General features: G+C 40.1%; 2 protein-coding genes across 3 annotated transcripts in view; one reads left to right on the forward strand and one right to left on the reverse strand.

The window, feature by feature from the left end:
- Positions 1-283: 283 nt before the first annotated feature.
- Positions 284-10,486, reverse strand: anxa11a (annexin A11a). Of its 2 annotated transcripts, none has more exons than XM_005456597.4 (15): positions 10,341-10,486; positions 7,556-7,846; positions 5,981-6,063; positions 4,574-4,810; positions 4,335-4,422; positions 3,770-3,864; positions 3,418-3,531; positions 3,197-3,287; positions 2,675-2,754; positions 2,527-2,583; positions 2,303-2,396; positions 2,114-2,209; positions 795-853; positions 580-702; positions 284-488 (listed from the first exon to the last, which is right to left on the reverse strand). In XM_005456597.4, the coding sequence occupies exons 2-15, from the start codon at positions 7,842-7,844 to the stop codon at positions 429-431; spliced, it is 1,566 nt and encodes a 521-aa protein (XP_005456654.1). In that variant the 5' UTR covers positions 7,845-7,846; positions 10,341-10,486; the 3' UTR covers positions 284-428. The 2 variants fall into 2 exon arrangements, with proteins under 2 accessions (XP_005456654.1, XP_003452008.1); XM_003451960.5 differs by having other exon boundaries at positions 4,574-4,957.
- Positions 10,487-13,307: 2,821 nt separating this feature from the next.
- zcchc24 (zinc finger, CCHC domain containing 24) overlaps positions 13,308-24,975 on the forward strand; it is a 38,124-nt gene continuing 26,456 nt past the window's right edge. The window contains exons 1-2 of the mRNA XM_003451959.5: positions 13,308-13,840; positions 16,763-16,963. Coding sequence (XP_003452007.1) covers positions 13,601-13,840; positions 16,763-16,963 — 441 coding nt within the window. The 5' untranslated portion in view covers positions 13,308-13,600. The remainder of the gene's footprint in view (positions 13,841-16,762; positions 16,964-24,975) is intronic.

Genomic DNA, 24,975 nt, shown 5'->3' on the forward strand with positions numbered 1-24,975 from the left:
TTTACTTTGGTACTTAGCTGCTATGTATTATATGCCTCACTTTTATCAGCATTGCTGAAAATTAACTAGCTGCTAAACATCAGATACAATTCAGTATCTGATCATATTGGCACAATAAAAATCTTTTTAAAATATATATATCTCTTCAAGATCCGATGTAAACTCTTACAAATCCATTTTGTAAATCCATGTACTGTCATATCCGGCCAATATAGTACAAACAAAAAAATATATAAAACATTTTTTACATACTGTTTATAGAAAGGTAACAATATGTATGAGCTTTTTAAAGCTAGGTAAATTTTGCATTGAAAGCATTGACATGGCATGCAAGTATGCAGTGTGTGTATAGTGCATACAGATAAAGATTCAGAAAGACTATATTTGAAGAAACTTCTGTAAAGAAGTCGACAGACAGCCTCCCTTTTTCAGTCACTGCCCCCGCAGAGCTTGAGTAGGAGTTTCTTGTAGTCTCCTGATGTGTCTCCCTGTTCAACACAGCCCAAGAAAATTAAACATCCATCTCTTAAAAACAGATTTTATTGGATACAGTGCTTTTGTATTATAGTAGATACTTACAGAGATCGCAGTGTACAGAGACTTGCCGTAATTTTTCACATACTCCTGGCGAATGTCCAGCATGTCAACCTCGGAACGGGAGACCATGATCCGGATCAGAGTTTTGTCTTTTGTCCCAGCTCCCTGCACACAAACAATAACACACACACAAAAATAATATGAATATGATGCTACATCTATTTAGTAATGCACAGACACAGAACAGACTGTCTCACCTTCATGGCTTTGTAGAGTCTTTCAGCAAAATATGCAGGTGTGTTTTTAATGCACTTCACTAAAACAGACAAAAACCAAGTCATTACCAAGACAACAACAATATATTATTAACTGTACACAAGCAGTATCCCATTTATTTCTCTAAAACACCACAAAATGACATCTGGGAAATGGAAACAAAACAACAACAACAACAACAACAAAAATCTTCTTAAAAAGGTTACACTAAAGCTCCTTCAGTGATCTCAGTGTATCTGAATGAGTCAGTCTAAATGTGCACCCAGGGCATGTTTTTTTTCTGTAAAAGTGATGGCAATCTTATTAGACCGGTATTCCTGATGCATCCACATCAATGACGGCAAAGTGAAACAAATTCAGTAGATAGGGATGTACATTACAACCCCCCTGAGAAAAGGGTTTGCAGAGAGGCAAGAATGTGTAAAGGAAAAAAACAAAAAACAAAAGAAAGAACAAAAACAACAGAAAACACACCACACAACAACATCAACTTCAGGCTCAAATCTACTGTGAAATAGTAAATGTGACATTAAATACGATATTTACTCCACCACCACCACCTGAGCATCTCCATAAAGGAATAACGCTGAAAAATTCCTCTAAGCCCTAAATGTCAGGTATTGATTAATGGAGCTTAAGAATAAATTAAAAAACACACACACAAAAAAATAATAATAATAATAAAAAAAAAAAAAAAAAAAAAAATGCTGGCGACTGCTAATGCTACTTCTCAGTCTAATAGAAACACTTATGGTACCATTTTGAAAATTCTACATTTCCTCGTTCTCCAGTTATTGCATTCACAATCTTGTGTGTCCAAGTTGCCCGCCAAATGAAATGTCAAACAACAGAATTAAAAGGGAATACACCAAAAAAACAAAAACAAAACTGTGGCACACTTTCAACACTGCAGTGCACAAAACTCACAATGATAACACACAGAGTGGATGTGGAAAACTAATGAAAGAGTTAAAAAAAAAAATTGAAATAATATCTCAAAAACAGGTTACTCTACCATATCTCTGTGAATTGATGGCAAAAGGGGGAGAAGGAGGGGGGCAAGACAAAACAAAGATTAAGCATTTGAAGGACCCTTGCATCTGTACAACACATTTAGCAAAGTTAACTGCAGTACAGTATTAATCCAGTAAGGCAGTTTAACAGTTAATACCTTGAAACCTTTACTGCGTGCATGCCTCTACAATCATTGACCTTTTACGTAGCACACAGTCTAACTTTCCCAGCACATGGGAGTGGCTCTTTTAAGTAAAAACTTGAATAGGCGTGTGCGCATTCTTACCCACTGCCAACATGCCACTCTCAAGATCGCCAGACATTTCCCTGCTGATGCTCTTCTCAATATCCCTACCGCACATCTGCTGGTACTCCAGGAACACTACACACATAAACACAAATCCACAGGAAACAGGTAAACAGACTGAAAAGGACGCCAAAGATTTGCCTTTATTTACTAATCCAGAATTTATACCTGCTCTGAGATGGGATTTGCTCCTGGCACATAAAATGGCATTGAATTTGGACTCATCTGTTCCCAGTTTGTTTTCTCCAGCAGCATACAGGGCCTGTTTAGACAAAAGCCAGGTGTGACAAACTGAATGTCCTTGCACTCAAAGAAATCAAGGATTGACCATTTTAAGACATGCAGGTGAATCACTGAACACAAGTCAACAACAAGAAATCCGGAGGTTTTACCTGAGCATCTTGTTTAGCCAGCGAGATGTCGACATTTTCTCGTTCATCCCGATTACCCTGCAAAACAGAGAGCAGCACATTTCCTAGTACAAAGTCGAAAGTAGTTTCTAAGAAAAACAGGTGGTGCACAAGTGTTTCACAACTATACCTGAGCGAGAGAGACCAGGAGCCTGCGGAAGTGGCCTGACGTGTCTCCACTAATTGAATCCTCCAGTGACTTCTTGTATTCTGATATGGCAAATACGAAGTTTTTTAAACATATCAAATGTGAGAAAAATATCAAATATGACTACATTTCTCAGATTAATATACTACAAACAGCTATCTGGGAATATTTTGTAGCCCAGATTAGTGACAAAGGGGAAAATGGGATACAGTAGATTAACACATAAATATAAAGAGCTAAAAGAGCAAACAGTGAATGATTAAGTAATTAAAATAATACCCTTATTTCATATGTTTTGATATTAGAATTGCGACAGCTTTCTTGCTATCAAATCTGAATTTATAGGCGTTATCATGCTCTCCACATCTAAATACACCAAGCTTATCCTCTATGCAATCAATCTCAGTGGTGTCATGCTGTGAGACTAAGGTGAAGAGAGCAGTGAGGAAAAGCAGCATATTTTTAAAAAAAACAAACAAACAAAAAACCCCTCAGGGATCAAACCTTGTTTGTAAATACGGTTAATCTCCTTGATTTCAGCATTGGAGCGAGAAGACAGGACCTCGATTAGACAGGCCTCATCAGTTCCAGCTCCCTGTTAGGAGGACAGAATATCATGAGAACCTCTTTGTCTGGAGTGCAGCAGCCTATGTATGTCTTTTCAATGAGCATCCATTCAATCCGTTATGATGCGACACACCAACATGCATTTTCTCAGTATTTACCTTTATGGCACTGTTGAGTTCAGAGGCATCAAACTCAGTGGGGGTCTTCAGCATGGCCATGACGAGCTTCCTGAAATCCCCAGACAGTTCTGAATGCAGATCCTTAATCAGATCCTGGAAGCAGAGATAGTTTTGCTGCAAAACACTCCACTGTGGCCTAACAACAATCAGCTTTAAGGACATTCAATCCCCTCTGAATCTAATCGGCACGATTAGAGCATGATTTGCCTACTCGTCACACTCACTGCTATGTAACAAGACCAAGTCATATTTCTATATTGGTAAATTGTATAAACAATGGATGCACAGTACTTAAAAAAAAAAAAATGGAATTAGGTATGAAAATTGTTACCTTGCCGTAGGCGGTTTTATAAGACCGGAGCAAAGGAACGCGCTGTTTGTTGGACCGACTCCCGAGTAATTCAATGATGGCTTGCTCATCAGTTCCTGCACAGACAAGCCAGAGATGTCAAGTCAGGCACAGATCACCTATAATAAAAATTTGGCTTCTTCTCACACTTAATTCACACTTGGCAATGAAATGAAAATGGCATAGAAAAGAAGAAAATTAGGGCTGTGCTGAGCCAATGATAATTAATGACTCTTCACCCATTGTTTTAAAAAGGCTACCCTGCTAAACATGTGCTCATTTATCAGGCTGTGAATCAGGTAAAATATTAAATGAGATTATTCCCAGAAGAACGAACAGAACACAGTTTCCCAAATGGACAATATCCAGAGTGTCTTGCCTATTTGCCTATTTTCTGGGATGTTTAAGCTGCACAAGATAGAATAATTTACATAGTCAGACAGTATAAAGCTTTTCAAATTCACTCACCTAAACTGGAAAGTTTCTCTCTTCGTGCTTAAAATAGAGTTTATTCTTCCTGATCAGAGTCTATGTCCATAACACTCACCAAAGCCCTTCATGGCCTTCCTCAGGACCTCCGCATCCTTGAGAGGGTCAGCTCCAGGAAAGTCCTTGATTGTTCCCCTGAATCCTCTCTGGAACAGGTTTATTTGAACTAGGGTTATTAAGTTAGTTTTGCAACACTGTACTATAAACACAAAGTACATTAAACACATTCAGAGAGGAATAATAAGAATACATTTAATTTTTTTAACCAATAAGTTAAAAAAAAACAACTACTCTTACATTGATAGGTGGAGCTATTGGCATGGCTCCTCCTCCTCCTCCACCATAGGCTGGCATGGATGGATTTGCTGATGGGGCATTTGGGTACCCAGGCATAGGTGCTGGTGCTCCTCCATAACCTGGCATGGATGGGTTGGGTGATGGTGCACCGGGGTATCCAGGCATTGGCTGGCCAGGCTGACCAGGGTAACCCATTGCTGGACCCTGGTTTTGTTGCGGTGGCATGGTTCCTCCTGGCTGTGGGTACAGGCCACATGACTGTTGGTTAGGGATGGGGCCACCATACCCACCAGGTTGAGGGGCAGGTTGGTAGCCCCCAGGGACTTGGGCAAACATGGACGTGTTTGGAGGAAACCCCCCCATGGCTCCAGAGATCTGGTTGGCCTGTGATTTGGAAATATTGTCATCCCATAACATGTGCACAGATTCTTGAAGATTTTTTAATCTGTAATACAGGTAGCTGGTCACACTTTTTTTGGTTACACTTGTTTGTCAAATTAGCATGATCAACATAAATATTTCCAAGTAAATACTCAAACTGAGGTTAATATTCCTGGTGTTTATACATGATATCCTCCTAAGACTCAACACTTCATTTTTGTTTTCCTTTTTTGTTTGGGCAGGCATGAGTCTGAGATCTCTCTGTCAAATTAAAAGACATTAAATGTTTGTTTGTTTTTTTTGTTAAAAATCAGAGCACACAGACCACAGGGGGGTGCACATCTCTGAAGTATCATTAAGACTGAACAACTTCCTGAACTTCTGGTTTTTCTGCATCTGTGTCCACAGCATGATTCAGATAACCTTGGATCAGGATTTACTAGTTACCAGAAACCAAATCCCACAACTTCAGAGCCCTAACTTACACAGTATTTGTTAGCCATAATGGATTTTGTGTGGTATATCTGTTATGTCCTCCTGTTTTGTTAAACTTACGTTTCAGTAATCAGATGAGTTTCTGTCATCTAACCATTTTTATATATTATACCACATCATCTCAGGAGGTCTCAGGAGGATATAAAGAAGAATCCAAAGAAAGTGTGGCCAAGCTATTAAAATGTCATTGCATACATCTGACAGACCAAATAAAAAGAAAATGCATGGGGAAAGTCAAAGAGTAAACAAAAAAAGGGCTTTGGTATGTTTAAGAACAATATATAGAAAATAAGTTTATGACTGTTTTTCATGCAGGAAAAATGGAGAAAAACAGGTAAGGGGAAAAAAAGCAATAATGCTGAGAATTTAGGGAAGTGCATTTTGAAACCATCTTACCGTAAAGTGAAAGTGCGTGATATTCCATTAATGGCGTGTAATTCTAACTTGAATATTTAAGGCAAAAATCCAGTGATCATGCATTAAACAAAATTTTACAATTTTCTGTGATGTATATTTCGAGATCAAACTTACCATGCCAGGATTGTATCCAGGGTTGGATAAGCCAGCAAGACCAATGGAGGGATATCCACCAGTAGGACCTCCACCCCAGCTGCCTGTACAAGTTAACAAAGAAGAAACTATTCAGGAAATCTAAGGAACTGCACTGGCTCCTTGTTTTTATTTAAAGCTCATTTTGAGATTCTGTAGATCATTTTAAAATTTGCATGTGGGATGAATAACGCCAACAGCTGGAATGCAGAAATGCTGACCAACTACGAGTCTGTTCACATTCTTCCATTTTAGATATGACGGTACTTCTTCCATGAGTAATGTCCTTCAAGTCATGTTGTTTGTTTTTAGGTGATGTCATCTTTTATTGTCCTTAATGGTCATCACTGCTTTTAGATATACACTTTAATTTTCCTTTATCATATCATTTTCCTCTTTCTGTTGTAATGGAAATTCCGAAGCAATTTGTAAACACTGTTGTCAAAGGTTAAATGACACATAAACAAAAGTTATGAACTCCAGTCCATTAAGTATAAAGTCTCATGATCCCAGCGGCCTACAAGCACCACTTAACTGACTCATCATTTCTAAAGCAGGCACCATTCACATTAACCAAAACACCTGTTAATAAAAAGATTAAGATCACTTTCATGTCTGTCTGATAAATGCGAAGCTACAGCCAGAAGCTCGTCAGACTGGCCTAGGATAGAGACTGACAATTGAGCCTGTAATAAGCAAATCTTCTGATCAGTAATTATATTAAAGTTGTATATATTTTACTTCTTTTCTTTCTAACAACTTCTTTGTATTCGGCTTAATGTTAAGTGAAAGGCAAACATTTTAATTTATTTAACACATCAGTAAGATATGAAAATGATATGATTCTCTGAAGTATCATTAAGACTGAACAACTTCTGGTTTTTCTGCATCTGTGTCCACAGCATGATTCAGATAACCTTGGATCAGGATTATTAGTTACCAGAAACCAAATCCCACAACTTCAGAGGCCTAACTTACACAATATTTCTTAGCCATAATGGACTTTGTGTGGTTTGTCTGTTATGTCCTCTGTTTTTTGTAAAAATTACGTTTCAGTAATCAGATGGGTTTCTGTCATCTAACCATTTTAATATATATTACACCACATAATTTGGTCATGAAATAAAACCTGAACAATTTTTACCCCCAGCTGTATGTGTCATATGCAGCAACAGTTAACTTGTGTATATACGGTGCAGAGCTGTGTATCGTTGTGCAAACAGACTTGTTTTGAGTGCAGATTCACTGAAGATAAAATTAGATCACATTCAAGGTCTGCTGGACTCCAAACACGAGACCAAATGACTCATCTGCTTCAGTCATTATAGTTTGAGTTTGACAGGACAGGATGATAAACACATTTAACTGATGGATTAATCCATCAATCAACAGCATCAATCAACAGCAGCAACCAGCGCTACATGCTAAGATTTAACAACCTTGCTGCAGAAAGTAGGATTATATACATCATAAAAACTTTACAAAGAAATTAATCTTCTCTTTACTTCAGTGTGCAAAAGTGTGCACTGACTTTAACAGTCCTGCACAGTGGCTTACCTGGAGGTGGTGCCTGTGGGTATCCTCCAGCCTGTGGTGGGTAACCTCCAGCTTGAGGTGGATATCCTCCTGCCTGTGGTGGGTAGCCTCCAGCTTGAGAAGGATAGCCACCTGGCTGTGGGGGGTAACCTCCTGCTTGGGGAGGGTAAGCTCCTGGCTGTGGGGGGTAAGCACCTGGTTGTGGAGGGTAAGCCCCAGGCTGAGGTGGGTATCCTCCTGCCTGCGGGGGATATCCTCCTGCCTGAGGGGGATATCCTCCCGCCTGAGGGGGGTATCCAGGGTAGCTCATTGCTTTAAACATAAAACAGAACAGTCAAAGGGATGCCTACCACACAACATAACCTCTTACAAATAATAAGAATCTGCAGTATTATTATCATTTTGTGCAGCTGCCTCCATTAAAAAGTACATCATCTGTTGAAAATGAAAAAGTAAAAGATCAAACGTTTATGTGAACTGCACCTTTAAGTAATACGCAACTGATTCAGTGTGCATCGGATTTCTAAACAGAGTCATTATAGTTTTGCATTTTCAAATGAGGTCTTATTATTTACTCTAACAAGGAGCAGAAAACGGAAGATGAATGTTACGTTTTTGGCTTGACTTTAATTTTGCTTAGCCCCCCCGGAGCCAATTTGCTCTTTCAGTTTTGCCTTTACTGTTTTATATATTACTGTAGTTTTTATTACTTTCAGGGTTTTTTTTTATAATTATTATTACATATATGGTATTTCCACAATGTAGTGGTTTACACATTTAACACTAGTTAACAAGCAAAATGTCCCAATTAAATCGATCAACCAGTGTAAAAATCTGCCAAATCAAACATGTGAAACTAACAGCTGTAGTGAAGGGACCAGCTGAAAGGATCTTCTGTTACGTGGAGGTTCTTTGTCAGAGGCAAGACTTGAATTCCTGGATATTAGTTAATTATTTAGCATTACAATAAAGCACAAGACTTTGTGAAAACAGTTGACTCACAATGTGCGTCTAAGTCTCCAAAAAAAAAAAAGTAAAACTAAGTACATTTCCTCATTTTTTAGTTAGTTTTCCCTCAAAATCTATTTTTCTTGTACATTTTACTTACCTTCAGTTGGCATTACTAGCAATAACTTGTGGTGTTGTTAACACCACATTTAAAGTTTTAAATCTGTATGCTTTTTGTTTGTAATCTTTTGTTGAAATGCACTTCTGACCTGTGAACCTATAACTGTGAAACGGTAATAACTATGTGTTGCTTTGGTGTTGCTGGTTTGGAGTGTGCGGTTACACTGTTGCTGCTGCTGCATGTTAAAATCGTGTGAATTACTATATGAGGCAAGTTCACACATTTACAACAAAAAAAATAAAATAAAAGTTTTTAAAATATTTACAACACCTCAGTAAAGTACGTTAATTTTGCTGCTTTTCTGAATTGAACAATGATGCACTTTTATTGGCTTCTGGTCTAATATTTGTATAATGCTTGTTTGTTTAGTGACACTGCAGGTTTTATAGCCGATTTATATCCCTGACCCCAAACAGTCTTTCACTGTTAACTAAGACATGCACAATCATTTTACGTTTCTTTCTTCCTTTAATATGCATTGAGCTAGTCTTTTTCTAGTCACCATTAACTTTTACTAATGTAGCAGTGTAGAGGTCATGGTCATGGAAACCTAATGAGGGACAGACTCTTCATTCCATAGCCATGTGATCACAGATACTTTTAGCTCAGTGGTGGAATGGTAAGGAAACTTTCATTTTGGTTAGGCGTAGTATGAAAAGCTTGTCCTCCAGCAGGCCCATTTATTCCGTGGTAAAACTGACTCCAGTTGACTTAACTGGAACAGTCTTCACTGCTTTTATGCACATAGGATGAAAACAAGCTGCTACTGCATCTGAATAAGCACACAGGGCAAGAAAGATACCCAGGGAAATACAGAGGTAGAATATTTCATCATAAAAACAACACAGTACACGTCATTATGTTAAACTACTGCTAATGTCCAGCTCAGGAACACTGATGCTGAGTATTAAGGTTAAGGTCTTCATGTACAAACATGAGTGAATACGGTTTAGTTTCAAATCTGTCTTAAACACATTTAAATGTTGTTCAGGGGGAACACATCTGACTGGTTTCCCCTCCAAATTGTAAGCAGAGTCACATCACGTAATACATCTCCATATATGTTCTTTTAAGGGTTTACGGTCTTTAAAAAAAGTGACTGTTAATATTGGGAAATCCTAACATCCGCGATTCACTCGCTTTATAACTTAGGCGACTTTTGGACCGGTTAAACATCGTAACCAGTGTTATAATGTACTAAAAATCTACTATGACAGTCCTCGGAAACAAACCTTTGGCTCGCTAATTATAAAATACATGCCATGCTTGGGGCCTGTGTTAATAATTTTATAGAGCTAGCAAGTTAAACTGGCTCCCAACTGTATTTACATAGAGTAGCCATATCCGTCTAATCCATTGAAGGCTCGCTCGCTTCCCGCATTTAAGCTAACTAACTATAAATAAATATAACAAAATATAAAGCATCAAAAACGAAACTACGACCTGCATGTGTACTTTCTAGCTTTCCTCGACTGAGCTAAAGGCAAAGGTATGTCTGTAATAACGTTGACAGAGCAGCTAGCGACTGCTTCGAGAAGACAAGCAGCTCGGTAAACGTCAAAGCAGCAAAACGCCTTAAAAAAACGACACCACGATCCAGCTCAGGTATAACCTTTACTAACCTACCATGCACCGCTTTAGTCTGTGTAAGAAGCTGTTTTCGCTTTTAGCACTTACTTTAGTTTTCTTGCAGTCTCTTCCTGGAAGCTTGTATTTCTTCGACTATCTTGGTTGTATTTAAGTGGTGTGGGTGGGACGCAGAGTTTCCATTGAAGGTTCCCACCCATCTCTCTCTCTATAGCCGTCCTCTGTGACAACGCCTATAAAAAAAATGAATTCACTGTTGGACGTATATGTGACCCATGGTGACTTAATGGAAAACGTGACAGCTATTATTTCACAAAAGGTATATTGTTTGACTGATGTGTTCCTGGAAGGTAAGAATATCTGAGTGTATAACTGAGTTAATCCCCTTTCTTTGTACATTTCTTTTTATTTTCTTGTAGCTAAAAGAAAATGTAATGGTTAATGTATCTGGCAGTAATAAGTCTTTTAGCAATTTTTAAAAGAGAAAATGAAATAAAATACAAATATTAGGAAGTGAAACCATGCTGTAGGCCTGTGAACATATACAGCCAAAAAGAAAGAAAGAAATGAAGACATGACAACCAATTCTGTTCTAAAGTTTTACTTATCAAGATAAGATAAGATAAGATAACTCTTTATTGTCATTGCACAGTCATACCTAGTACAATAGTACAATGAAAATGGAAACTGTCCCACGTCGAGACTAGGTACAACTAAACACAACAAAACACAACACAAACAGTAACAACACAACACAGTAACTTTAAAGTGGAGTGATAAGCGCAAGAAAGGTATAAGCAAAAAAAAAAAAGGAATGACTTCATAAATAAATAAAAGAAATGAATGAATGTTTCTTGCACATTATTATTATTGCCCTCCAAAAAAGTCCAGGGAGGTAGCCAATCAGGTCAGCTGTTAGCATTGATTAGGGCTATTGCCCTGTTGTAAAAGCTGTTCTTGAGTCTGTTTGTCTGTGACCTAGGCAACCTGAATCTGGGCAGGAGATTCAGGTTGCTGAGGTCACTTAAACACCCGGTGTCTTGGGTATGTGCAATCCTGTAGGATGCTGCGTGCCCTCGTGAGACAGCAAGTGCTGTACAGGTCCTTCAGGGAGGGAAGAGGATGTCCAATTATTTTTTTCAGGACATAATGATAATGATAGTCCCTACAGTGGCTCCTCCACATGGCCATATGGGGGCCACTAAAAATATTGGGGTGGCACACCAAATGTTTTAAGTTTTCTATTCCAGTTTTATTATGCTATTGTCAAGTATGGGTTACATGAAAAATGTGACAAAGAGGGAGGGGGAGAGAGAGAGAGAGAGAGAGAGAGAGATTTCATTTTTTTCAGCAGCATTTCTCTGTTGTTATCTCTGAGCTTAAATGTGCAGTTGAACCAGTGATAGATAAGCAGATAAGCTTATCTGGCCCACTTAAGATTAAAGTGGGCTGTATGTGGCCCGTCATGTAAAATAAGTTTGACATCCCCACCTCTGCCTCAGACTCCTAAATGTTAAAGTTCATGTAAAAAGTACACTTAGAAAAAGACTGAATAAGTATGGTGTGTTTGAAAGGTTTGCCAGCACAAGGCCTCTTGTCTCTAAAAAGAAAACATTAGCACGGCTTAGGTTTCCGAAGTTGCATCGGAGCAAATTGAAAACACCTGGAACAATGTCGTCTGCACAGATGAGAACAAAGTGGAGATGTTTTACCACAATGTACACTGCCACATTTGGCAAAAACCAAACACAGCATATCAGCACAAACAACTTGTACCAACTATAAGCTTGGTGGTGAAGGCGTGATGTTTTGGGCTTGTTTTGGAGCCACAGGTCCTGTGCACCTTGCTGTCATTGAGTCGACCATGAGCTCCTCAAGTATTCTGGAGTCAAATGTGAGGTCATCTGTCTGGAAGCTAAGGCTTGGCTGAAACTCGGTCATGCAATAGGACAATGACAGCAGCAAATCTACAACAGAATGGCTTAAAAAGTAAAGAATCAAAGTGCTGCAATGGCAAGGTGTTGGAAAATCTAGACCTCAGCCACACTGAAATGCTGTGGCAGGAAAGCTGTGCAGAAATAAATGCTTCCAAACTCCAATGAACTCAAGCAACACAAGGAAAGAAGAGTGGGCCAAAATTCCTACACATGTGAGAGACTGATATAGTAGCACAGAAAACATTTACTTCAACTCATTGCTGTTAAGGGTGGTTCTACAAGCTACTGAATCACAGATTGTACTTAGGTTTTCACACACTCCTTCTGTGTTGTGGCTTAGTTTTGATGAAATAATGTTACAGTGTAATATCACATGTACTACTGTTCATCTGACGTTGTATTTCATTAATTTTAGAACCTGGTTAGGTCTATTTGTTTTATTATCGTGTCATATGCACCTCAGAACTGAAATAGCTTTTCACATGACTCTATTGTAAATGTATGCACATATGGGAAACATCTGTTAATATAGTTTATATATGTGACTCATATTGCAGACGTAATTTAAGTCTGTGAATTTAAAAGCACAAGATAAAATTGGGTTTTGGAAAGCAGTAGTCATACTTAAGAGCCAGAATAACCTCTCTAGGAAATGAATGCCAGTATCTTCTGGATTCATGGATATATGCAGGGATTTTTGCCACAAGAGGGAGCTGTTTTTAAGGTTTTCTCCATACTCCGCTGCCTTGAATCTGCGGGTTGGCTGGAAGCTGGGACGTGCTCGACAGAGTGTGCCCCCAAAGAGTCCTGATAAGCTGCACAGTTTATTGATTTCTTAACCGCTGGACTAAATGGTATAAAGTTATCCAGGTTTTTCTTTATAGCATATTAATATGTGTTTTCGGAATGTGGCTGAATGACATAAAGAATCATGGAGGCCTATTTCCACACAGAGTAGAGAAATAGTAAACCATATATATTAGTAACTAGGTAAATAATAGAATATGTACACCGTCTTTATACAGCAGTTACTCGGTTGTATCGTGAATGACTCCTGGAACAAACGACGCGCTGATTGGCTGCTGGTCCTCGGTGACGCAGAGCCGCGTTCATTGCATATTCAAAGAGCTTCTCTCTGCCCCGCCGCAATAAAGGCAGATAGCGGACCATGGGGAGCAGGGGAAAACTTTTTATACTGACATGTTAACGCCATGACTTTTGAGTAACATCTAAGTGGGACGAGGCTCCCGGCGTGAGGAGGACAGGGCCTTTTACAGAAAGAAGAAGAAGAAAAGGGAACACTTGCCATCAGTTTGGGGACGGGGACGGGAAAAAAGCAAGATTTGAGACGAGTCCAGCAAAAAAGAAAAAAAAGAAGCGGTGGAAATCCAGTTTGGACATTTGAATGGAAAGATGAGCTTGCTGTCTGCCATAGACACGAGTGCCTCCGTGTACCAGCCGGCTCAACTTCTCAACTGGGTCTATCTCTCCTTACAAGACCCCCACCAGACCAGCGCCTTTGACGCGTTCAGACCCGAACCCAACTCTTCCCACCCGGATCTCAATTTCAGCAAGACTCCCGCAGCGGCGGATTTGAGCTCTTCCCTGAACTCCAACTATCTCAACAACTTCTTCCAGCTGCAGCGAAATGAGGTGAACTGACGGCATGCTACGTACAAATCCGGGATGTCTGAGGTTGTGAGACTGTGGCTGAGTTTAGAGAGAGTTGGCCGGTGTTAGTGTTGCTTGTCTGGGCAGCAAATGTTTGAGCATGCAGGTTGCAACACGGGCTATTCTGGTATAACCGCCATGATATTTTTAATATGGACAAAAACCTAAAATAGTCCGATGAAATAAACATTTTTGGGGAGATTACTTTGAATGTAGCTCTATTGCTATGTGCAGATCTAAGTCTTTTACATAATATAAAACGATTGTGTAGGCTTCTGTGTATATGATTGCAATACTAGAAGGGCAAAATACACCAGAAATACTCAGTAAATATGTCACTAACCCACTCATGGATTAAATACTTATGTGAAAAATTAAAATTAATGTGCAATCTTTCAAGATCTAAATATCACACAGCTCATTTCCCTCCCCCAGATGACATGATTACACATGAAGAGGTCTGCTTTCAGCATATTTATAAGTTATGGCTCAAAGTTAATGTGGTGAGGAAAAATATGTTTTAATCAGAGAGGCAGGAGATGGAAATAGATCCCCCCCCCCACCCTCTGCACGCCTCTGTCTGGAGAGAGCAGGCCACTGCAGCCCCTTGCTGAGGTCTGCTGTCTCTGACTCCTTCAAATAGACCAGGTTGTGCAAACAAAATCAGTCCTTGTTTACATATTCTCTATTTTTGTGCCTCCAAGTAATTTTAGGGAACCAACATGCTGATAATGTGTGCAGGGTGCAAATCTGATACCCCACAGTGCACTCTGTGCAAAAGTGACCCCTCCATCTCTCCCGCATACAGAAAATGATCACACAGCGTGGGCAGAAAGGCAGTGTTATAATAAATAAAAATACACAGTGAGCAGCGTTGATTGCACTGCAGCCCAGTTTCTTAGATCTCTGTTCAAGTGACGCTATGTGTTGGAAACTTTAGTAGTGGATGGATGGTGTAGTCACCATCTAGAGCCAGTGTTCATTATTATGGTGGCAACCGCAGGGGGCTTTTGAAGTCACTTAACACGTAAAGTCATCTGAAAATGGGGCGTTCACTTTATACATTACATGCAATTGTGTAATGCCATAAGAGTATAAAGTGTTTCAAAGTGAGGGAGCACACATAGAGACTGGAAACGGTTTAAGGGGCGGAGGGAGGGGGAAATTTTGCAACTTTCTATACCGGCCAAGCCAAGCAAAACAAACCACTGCAGAGATTTGATGATGAGATGACTAACGTGAAATGTGGTTGTTTTCGCAGTGAAGGATCACACAACAGCCTGCTTGGAGTGAAATTGCGATATAGATTAATGAAGTCGAGCATGCTTATCACAGATTCGTCTGCTGACAGCTTTGCTCAAAAGCCTCCTTCACAACCCAGTTACAGGCTGAAAAGCCCCCCTAACATATTTTTACTGCTACTTTAGAAACTATCTGGATTACTCTACCTCTTATCAGTGCACCTTTAAAGTTCCCGGGTGGCACCACAAGCCTGGCCTAAAAACAGCAGTGTTTTATTGACCTCCTGCTGTGTGACACCTCATCACCGGACCTGTGAAAGCACTCACAGATGTGCCACACTTGTTCGCCTGTCTTGGGCATACCGTGGCTGGCCATCCCCTCACAAAACACACAACCTACCAAGGACTAGTCACTCAGTCACTCAGTCACACACGCAAAAATAAACAAACCGTCTCACCCCACCATTAGCAGATGTGTGTGAAATCAGTTTCCTTTGGGCTGACAGTAGGTGGTTTGAAGCCAAACTGAAGAAATGCTCCTAACGTAAACAGAGCAAAGTTTCCTGTTTTTTATTTGTTAAAAATGATTTCGCAAGCTGCAGTAAAACTTAACACACACAAATGTGTACATTTCCATTTGGAGGAGGGATGCAGTAGTATACAGAGCTGGAACACATGCACCAGATGGGGAAACTGAGAAACTACAGAGCTGTAGTGCTTGATTTACAGCAACTACAAGTAATAAATGAACACGGCTCTTAAAGCTGGAGCTGGTTAGCAAGACAATCTTACAGTCTCCAGATAGAGATTTGGCTTTCAGCCCTGGTTAGGTTGCCAAGTGTAAGGTTTCTGTGCCGTGCAACATTTAACATCAACAGTAACATCATTTCCCAGACACAAGCCTGTGTCCTAAAATGATGCATAGCCTTTGGTTATATTAAAGAGTTCATCAGTGGATTTCCTCATGCCTACGAACTCTCTGACATCTTTTTTTTTTTCTCAAGAGCGGTCACTCCAATATTAAATGTCAGGCCAGATAATTAGTTAGGCTTCTCCTAGGTTAATTACCTGACTGTATGAATATTTGCTAAAATCAGATTAATTTCACCCAGGGGTCAAATCACGTCTGTCCCTTCTGGACTGCGTTTGAAAAGAGGAAGACATGAACGAAAAGGGAAATAAGGAAAGGCAGGGAGCACTTTCCCTGTTATTAATATTCAGAGGGCATCTTCTGTGAATTCAGTTGGCTTGGTGGCACGCAACAGTGCATCCTGTGTCTCCGAGCAGACTACAGACTCGGACGGCGGATAGTTTACCACCAGCAGTGCATGGCGTTAATGCTGATGTTCCGCTGGGTGGCCGGGGGAACATGCTTCCCATCTTGTTTACAGTGAGTCATACTTTGTCCTGTGTTTCTCTGAGGACATGCGCAGTACTTTTCCAGTTCATGAGCACAGCTGGGCCTCGTGCCAGATGTTCCGAATTTAATGAGCGAAATTATCTTGGAGTTCTTTTTCCGTTTTTTTGTTTAGTTTTTCTTTACTTTTTGTACAATAGCAAACAGGACAGAGAGCACATGTAGGAAACTGGCGTGTAATCTAAGCATTTCACGAGAAGCAGAGTTTCATGTTAACAACAGGCTGTATCTGGTGTTATTTTTCAGGCCTTAAACAACAACGTGTATAAGAACGTGTCTCCCTATGGCTCCCTGAACAATATTGTGGACGGACTCAACTCCCTGACGGACCATTTCTCAGACCTTTCCCTCTCTTCTGAAACAAGAAAACCGAACAAAAGACCCCCACCCAACTACTTGTGCCACCTGTGCTTCAACAAGGGCCACTATATCAAAGACTGCCCTCAGGTGAGACTGTTAACACACACGCATGACATAATCCAGTCATCAGGTGACACAGATGTCTTATAAACACTGTTAAATCTTTCAGTGTGTCTCATTTGCTTAATCTTGACATTAGACTTCTTCATTGACTTTTTATTTGGTTCACACAAACCAACAATGGCACTAAAATCTAAGCTTGCTGCAGTCAGTCACTCTCTCCCTCACTCTCTTTCTTTCTTCCTCTCTTTTTGGATCTGGTCTGACCTACTTGTTAAACAGGCTGGCCTCTGTCTTCTGTAGTCATGCGTGTGTGTATGTGTGTGTTTGTCTTGACCGGCAAAACACTGCACAACAAAAAGTCTACACGTTATAGGCACATGTTATGTCACGGCCATATTTTCAAACTCCCAAGTCAAAGGTGAAGCCTTTGAATCAGATCATCATGTTGACTGTGTATGAGTAAATAGTGTAAGTGCCATTTTCTGACATGTAGCCACAGTTTTTATATCCACAGTTGTACATCCACTTTAACTGTCGCTATTACAGCCACAGTTTAAATGGGAAATTTTAGTGGGAGCATTCTTCTCTCTGTTTCCCACTGATTCAGCCTGTTATGATGCAGCTTTTTTTCCTTTTTTTTTGGTAAGGCACCATGACAAATCCACCTTGAGGTCTAGTATCGAGGTTACTGGGTACCAGTGTGTGACAAATGGGGCTCCAGCTGTTGTCGTCACCCCTAAACCGTAGCTTGATTTGGAAAAGAAAAGTATTTATATATTTATCCTGCCTGTCTGCCTCTCTGGTGTGAACTATAGTGGAACATAATGTGTGAAAGGAAAAGCTTCGTTTGTAGCTGCTGTAGCAAAATTGAAGTGTATTTTCTAGGACTAGACTGTGAAACTGCTATGGTCCAATCCGTCATTATGTTGTTGTCTAGCAGCTTGTAAAGGCAAACTCATGGAGTGCCAAGTGAGCTAATTTCATAGGAAGAACACAAAAGCACCTTACTTGGAACTGTGGAGTTTCTGAGTTTTTAGTTGGACCTTACACTCCCCGTGTCTTTTAGTTGCCTCCCCCGTTTGTCTCCTCTCCCTTTCCCTGGGTGAGGTGCAACAGCCGAACCCCAGCCCTAAGTTTCTTTTGCATGAAAGTGTAATGAGGAGCAGATGTGAGATTAAAATGCTCTGACTCGCTTTATGACATATGATGACTGGTCTCATGAGGTCTGTATAAGACCAGTGTAGTGATGAAATATCTCCTGGGCAGCCCTAAACTGCAGTGTGTGGGAATTAGATCATCTGCTCACAACTCTTCCTGGAATTTGGTTTTGTACTATATCATGCAACATGTAACTTTTTACCTTCCATCTTCCTTCAACTAATACTGTACCTGTGGATGTGAGCAATGATGAAGTGATACTCGGCGCTGGCACAGGTGCACATTAAACGACTCACAATTTAGTGTCTTTAGTACTAAAACCATATCTGCTGTATATTACGTTTCACTTTACCGTTTCAAGATGAAAAAAGGCTAAACTGTGCCTTTATTAAATAAAACCCCTTTGACAGCAGGGAGCAGTGAAATGAATCTTTCCATTGTGTATGTCAGAAACACCCTCAGCCGTCTTCTGGTTTGTATTTCAGCTGTTCGTTAAACTGCCAGCAGTAACTCAGAAAGCAGCAAAGTCTCCAAACAGCCTCAACACCTACCATCTCAGTTATTTAGGTCTCTCCTGGGCTTTTCCTCCATAAGCTTACCTTCCATTTGTGCTACATCATTTACACTATTGCCCTCTCACCTGTCACTGCATGCCTAAGCCAAGGATAGTTCTTCCTTATTTAACCAGCTGAAGATACAAATAATATATGTTACACACAAGCGAGAAGAGCTCTTCTTAAGAGTGTTTGCTCGCCAAGTCTGGTGTCATTCTCTAAACAAGGACTCCTCATTCTAAATGATCGGTACTATGTTTTACATTGTGCAGTCGTGTGTTCGTACTAAGAAAGAGTTTGTCCTGTTCAGAGAGGCTTTGCCAATGAAAACAGAAGCTCTTGCTTCACCAGGTCCTGCAAAGTTTGTCATCCTAGTCCAGCACCGAGTATGTAAAAGCTTCCTCGTCTACTCCACCTCACCGCCTTTTATTGAGGTGTTTTGTGCTATGACTGTCAAAGGGTCAAGTAAGTTTCTCCTTTATTTATGATGCCTGCTCTAGCTTTTCTTTATTGTTTTGCTTTTTGAGTATATAGCGGTAGGCCAAAGTGCTAATGCATTAATTGAAATTGAAGACCCCCCCCCCCCCCTTTTTTTTTTTCTTTTTACATGTTAATATTGGAAACACAGGCAAGGTTTGTGGTTGTGCTGATTTATTTTTCAGGAAACTTGTAGCTGAGTGAAAGCCACAGGCCTGGCAGCAGCTGCCCAGTGCTGCCTGTCATGGGGACAGAGGTGTTATGTAAACTGGCTTTTATTCGGGAAAATGACGTCGCTCCCCTAGTTATGAGCAGAATGCCTCTCGCTGCCGCGCTTTGGCCCCGCTCCAAGATGTCTTCCACTTGCACTCATGATTTGGTTTTGTTTAGAGGACTAATCCTCTCAACAGCTGGCCCCGCCTCTGATTTGAGTGATCAGAGTGATGCAGTGACTGACAGGCTCAGCAGAGGTAGAAAGATGAACTCATGAAAAGTTTCTTTGCTGTAATGCAGGTTTATGGGTGGGAGGGGGTGGATCTTGCTGTTGTATGTTTTATGTGTGTCTTTGAGCTACGCTGGACTCTCGACTTACAATCCCTCATTCCTGAACATTATGCAACCCCCTGGTCCAGGATCTTCAGAATTACAGTTAGCACTGCACGTTCTTATTCTTCTGAGAAATGCCAGATTGTTGTTGTTGTTGTTGTTTTTTTACTGGGAGAATACCACAAAAATGTGGTTTCTCATCTCTCATATGAGGTTAACCAAAACTGCTGAACTTTTTGGAGGCATTGTTTGACAGTTTTAAAAAAATCACAATCAGCTGATTGAGAACATTTGGTCTTTTTAAGCAACATTCATTATTTTTCAGGAAAGATGCCTTTTCTTTTTTTTTTTCTTTTTATGAGTTAAATGCAAAGAGGCAGCTGTGGGTCAAGTGGTAAACTTGGTTGTCTACTGACTGCATGGCTGGTGGTTTCTGGCTCCTCTGCATGCTCCTCTGTCTGTCTCAACACTCAGAACCTAAAGCTTTTTCTGCTCCTATGGTAGCTTCTTCTTCAGTGGTGTCCACTCTAAAAATATGCATAGTGATACATATATTTATATATGCATTAAATATGCATTAACACGTTAATTAGTCAGCTTTTGTGGAGTAAAACAGGCTAGCGGTTTGCTCTTGTTTTCACACTTTGTGTTCAGCAGATGTTGCTTTATATCTAACAAACAGATGTGAGCGGTATTTTTTTTTTAAACAAGAGCTTTTATGCAGCTGTAGCATCAAACCAACTTATATAAGCCTTTGAATTTTCATTGCTTAAATTGCTGATGATGATATAGCCAGAGATGTTGTACAGGTTTGTCTGCAAGAGGACATTGATCCCTATACAGATCCCTTTTTATCGAGCTTTGTTGTTCCCATTTGGACCGTGTTAGTGGGATGTCTATGTATTTTAAATATTTCCAGCAGAGTATGACAGAAAGATAGAATCAAGCCATTTAATTTACCAAAGGCTTTTGCAAAGGATGCTTCACTCTAAAAGCACAGGCACTAACCTTCCCTCTCGTGTCTATGGCTGCCAGTCAGTCGGCAGGCATCTCCACTTGCATATATCTAATGCAAATCACTGCGATGGCGTTCACGCCTCACGTGGCGTGAGTTTCAGCAGGAGTTTGTACTTTCTAACAAATGGTCTCCACGATCTCCCGTAAAAGTGGAGACGAGAGTTGACCTTTGAACTAAGGGCGTCCTCGGAGGAGAGGCAAAAGAGCAACGTGTGACTTTCCAGAGTGTGTGCTTTCCCGTCAGCCGTGGTGGTAAACATAATGACTTGTCATTACTGCAGCCCGCTTTGTCTACCATAACAAACATCAGTGGTTTTGACAAAACATATTTGCTTTTAAATTTTCCGGTGCTTGCCTCTGACAGAGCGGCGATCCTTTTCGGATTTGGTTGGCAGTCGCGCTGAGAGAATTGTGCAATGTTTTTAATGTTTCAGTTTGTTGTTGTATGTGTGTGTCTGTGATTTGTCAAAAACACACTGCAAATTTGTAATTTACCAGCGTTACATCACTGCACAGAGCTGTGTGTGTTTGCTTCACTTTAGGAAAAACAAGTATTTTAGCTCAGCGTGGGAACACCCAATTTCCTGCAGAGTGTAACTCATATTAAAGCCTTAATCGAATCTGATTCAGGTCTTTAGCCGAGTTTCACCTTTCCAGCATGTGTTATCTCTTCCAGTTAATCTGAGCATGAGGATCTAACGTCTGATCTTCTTTGGGGCATTATTTATTTAACTGAGACTTCAAAAAGATGATTTTCAGTGCTTATCGATTTAAATTTTTACACTTTTAGTCAAAATTAATTTAACCATTTAACAAGGATGCTAGTTCTTGGGGGTTTTTTTTACGAGAGGCGGGGCTTTCACGTTTCAGTGGTGGTGTTATTGGTGTGTCAGTTCTAACAGTTAATTTAGAAACTGTTTAGCTTTGTTTGTGCAACTCTGCAGTGCTAAAACAAGAGACTTCATTGCATTCTACTGGTTATGATAGTTAAATCAACACTTCTGCCTTGCAATCCCAAAAATCTGATCATCCCTAAGACTCTCTCAGACATAATATAGCCACTATAATTAGCCCATTGACCCTTTCTATTTCCCTTATAGATTTTATGAGCTGATATCATTTAATTTTGTAAGAGATTTTGATGTAATTTAAATTCTAGGTTCATCAAAACAACACAGGTGATGAATAATTTTGGGTCTGTATCACCAGAAACAACAATAGATGGAGTGAATGGGGCTGTTCCTCGCTCCTGTTTATTTTATTCCTCTATGTGGCAAATTTTACAAGGGTTGAATAGAGAGCAGTCTTCTGATCACAGTCACAACTTCCTTTGGTCTTTCAATGATTCACTTTTAACCAGTTAGCATTTTTTCAGGGGACAGTCCCCTGGATACATCCTGAAAGACGTATTGCAGCAGGAGTTCCTGTGGCTGGAACAAGCACAAAGGTGTGGGCTGCCTTACATAAAAACCAGAAAAAAACAGCTGCTAGTGTTAAACAGCCCAATGGTGGCGAGACCTAAAAGGCTCAAAAGTGTGGCTGCACTTCACTAGAAATAATACTGCCAACAAGTCCTTTGCATGTTTGGCAAATCTTGTGCACATAGTGTGGCTTTTTCTGTCAGAGCTGTGGGTATGTATATTAACATAAAAGTGTCAGAATAATAGGATGCTGTCACTTCAACAGACTGCTGAAGCCACCAATACAAAGTGTCCCACATATTTAAAGGGCTCTGCACTCCAGCTTCCTATTAAAATGCAACTTTCTCAGTCAGCAGTAAGAAATTCAAGCACAATCTAAATTCTGGTTTCATGTGCGACTTCTATCTCATATTAACAGCGCCGTCTTAAACCTTTGGCAAAACATTTTGCAACTCTTGTGTTGGAAACATGCTGCGAAATTGTCTAAACTAGCTTTCTATCCTTCTTTGCTAGTCAGCCCAGTGCTGATTATTCACTAGTCCAGCAGATTATGTGAGCTTAATGTAGCTGGAGACGTTTGCAGTCTCCCTGGAGGCTAATGTTCCTGGGAGGAGAAAGAACCTACATCTGTCTTTTTGCTTTTCTAATCTATGTTTAACCCACTCGTGCCTGAGTTCAAATATATATTTTTTTAAATGAAATACTAGTTTAATCAGCATCTGACAGCTGTTTTCTGCCATTTTTGCTTGATTCTCTCTCTACCTACACATCCGGCGGTTTGTTAAAGCTGTCAGTAAAACAGTCCTTCAGCACCACAGTCACAATTCAACATTTGTCATGAGAAAGAGTTTCACATTTTACCCCCACGATCTGCTGTGCCCCAGGGGCAGGTTCTGACACGGCTGCACTTATTTTGCAGGGGCAGGGAGGCAGTTTGGATGTGTCACTGTCATGCCATTCAGCACTATTGTGTTTGTCTGGCACAGAGAGGGCATAGTCTGAAAGCTTGAGAAGGGCATAAGAGCCGAGAGACAGCGGACCAGTGAAAGGGGAGCGAGGGCACTTCCTCTAAACGGAAATCAAAGTTAAAAGAATGATAAAAGTGTGGTTTCCTGCCAGCTGGTTTGCGTTCTGTCCAGAAATCCCATTGTTCCTCTCAGTTTCTGCTGAGACAACAATCACACCACTTCCTGTTTTGGTAACTGTGACACTTAAAACCTGATCTCTGGGACTCCGGCACGCTGTTACATTTGCTGCAGATAGATAAACTCACAGCTGTTTGCAGATTAAATGCTGAAATATGGACGAAGACACGGTGCACCATCTGCTCACTTTTAGGTGAAGCTAAGCTGCCGTAAAGTCTGTCAGCTTTCTCGCTGGAAATGGATTATGCACGTTGTGTCATTTGATTAGTCCTCCTTTTCACGCTCAGATGAAGGCTACACAGTCTAAATGATGTTAGAGGGCTCCATTAGCTTATTTTTGGATAGTTTCTTATGTAACACTTTTTCCATCACGTTGCTGAGCCAGCACTGTAAAATGGAGGCTTCAGATAATAAAAGAAAATAAACAATAATGTGTTCGGAGCTCTTGCTCATCACACTGCTTTATGTAATTGTGTTTTTGCAGAATGAGGGAAACCAGGTCAGCACTCATTTTGGAACCAAGTTTCAGTATCTGTTATGCTGTTGTACTATAGTGAAAAATCCTTTGTAAAATGTGCAGTTTTACCTGTCTACTGGATATTTAACAGATGGTACTGAATATATAGAAAAATATATACATGCAGCTATGACAACAGTGAAGACAGTGTTACAGTTTTTCAGCCCCATAATGAGGCCTCGGGAACTCGGGAACAGGATGGTTCACTTTTCACTCAGAGAGAAAGGAGGAATCAGAGGATCAAAGGTCACATTTTCACTACAGCATGATGTCCTGTTAGCAGACAAGGGCCAAAAGCTCTGTTAGCTCATACTACTTAAATTCTTAGGCGTTGTAGTTACCCAGATTTATCCAACATCAGTTTATACTCAATAATCCATAACTTTAAAAAAAAAAAAAGTTGTTTCGATTTTGTTCTTCTGTGCTTGAAAATGCTAATTTTGCTATTTTTTATTTCCTGTTTTGACAGTATTGGTAATATAATTTGTTTATCTTTGGGATTTGACTTGTTGGTTACACAAAGGAAAGCATTTCAAGATGCAGCCTTGTGCTCTCCCCTGCAGAAATCGTCATAGACTCTTCTCATTGGTTAATACACCAAACAGTGTGCGCAAGTCGCTTACAGTGATGCTTAATAGCTATTTTGGTGCTAAAATTGCGTTAAGGCGATTGGGTTCAAGATTCAAGATCCTTTTATTTGTCACGTACATAGTTATACAAGTATAACACGCAGTGAAATGTGACCTGATACGCTCCTCGACTGTGCAAAATAGAGAGAAAAAAACATTATATACAGTAAGTAAGTAGATTTATACAAAGAGGACATTATGTGCAATAAGTGAGTGAAGAAAGTGAAGAAGTGATTGTGGTTCATTTGGATTAATTTACAGCTCAAAGACATATCGAACCCACTTTGTACAGGTAATTAAAATGATGCATCAACAAGCTATTTAATCGTGGTCTTATCTCTCTCTGCTTTAACTTGTTAGTGAGCTGAGAAAGTCATTTAAACCTGCCTGAATAAAATCCCACATCAGACTGACTCTTGCCCTTATTACCACTGGTTGATCGGCATTTGTTTTAACTAATTGCTCCTAATTGAGACGATTCATATGGAAAAAAAGAAACAACAATTTTTTTTTTTAGATATAAGACTAGGCTGAAGGAGGGGACGGACAAGCAGATGGACGGACAGAGACAC

Source organism: Oreochromis niloticus, linkage group LG13 (genome assembly GCF_001858045.2).
Source record: "Oreochromis niloticus isolate F11D_XX linkage group LG13, O_niloticus_UMD_NMBU, whole genome shotgun sequence".
In the NCBI taxonomy this organism is placed as follows: Eukaryota; Metazoa; Chordata; class Actinopteri; order Cichliformes; family Cichlidae; genus Oreochromis; species Oreochromis niloticus.

Bases quoted from the DNA above. Each gene is read 5' to 3' on its own strand.
- anxa11a (XM_003451960.5), bottom strand. From the start codon at position 7,844: ATGAGCTACCCTGGATACCCCCCTCAGGCGGGAGGATATCCCCCTCAG. The intron at 3,532-3,769 runs GTAACAATTTTC...CTCTGCTTCCAG, and splicing joins ATAAAACCGCCTACGGCAAG to GATCTGATTAAGGATCTGCA. The intron at 2,210-2,302 runs GTATAAATTCTG...TTATGTGTGTAG, and splicing joins CAAATCCCATCTCAGAGCAG to TGTTCCTGGAGTACCAGCAG.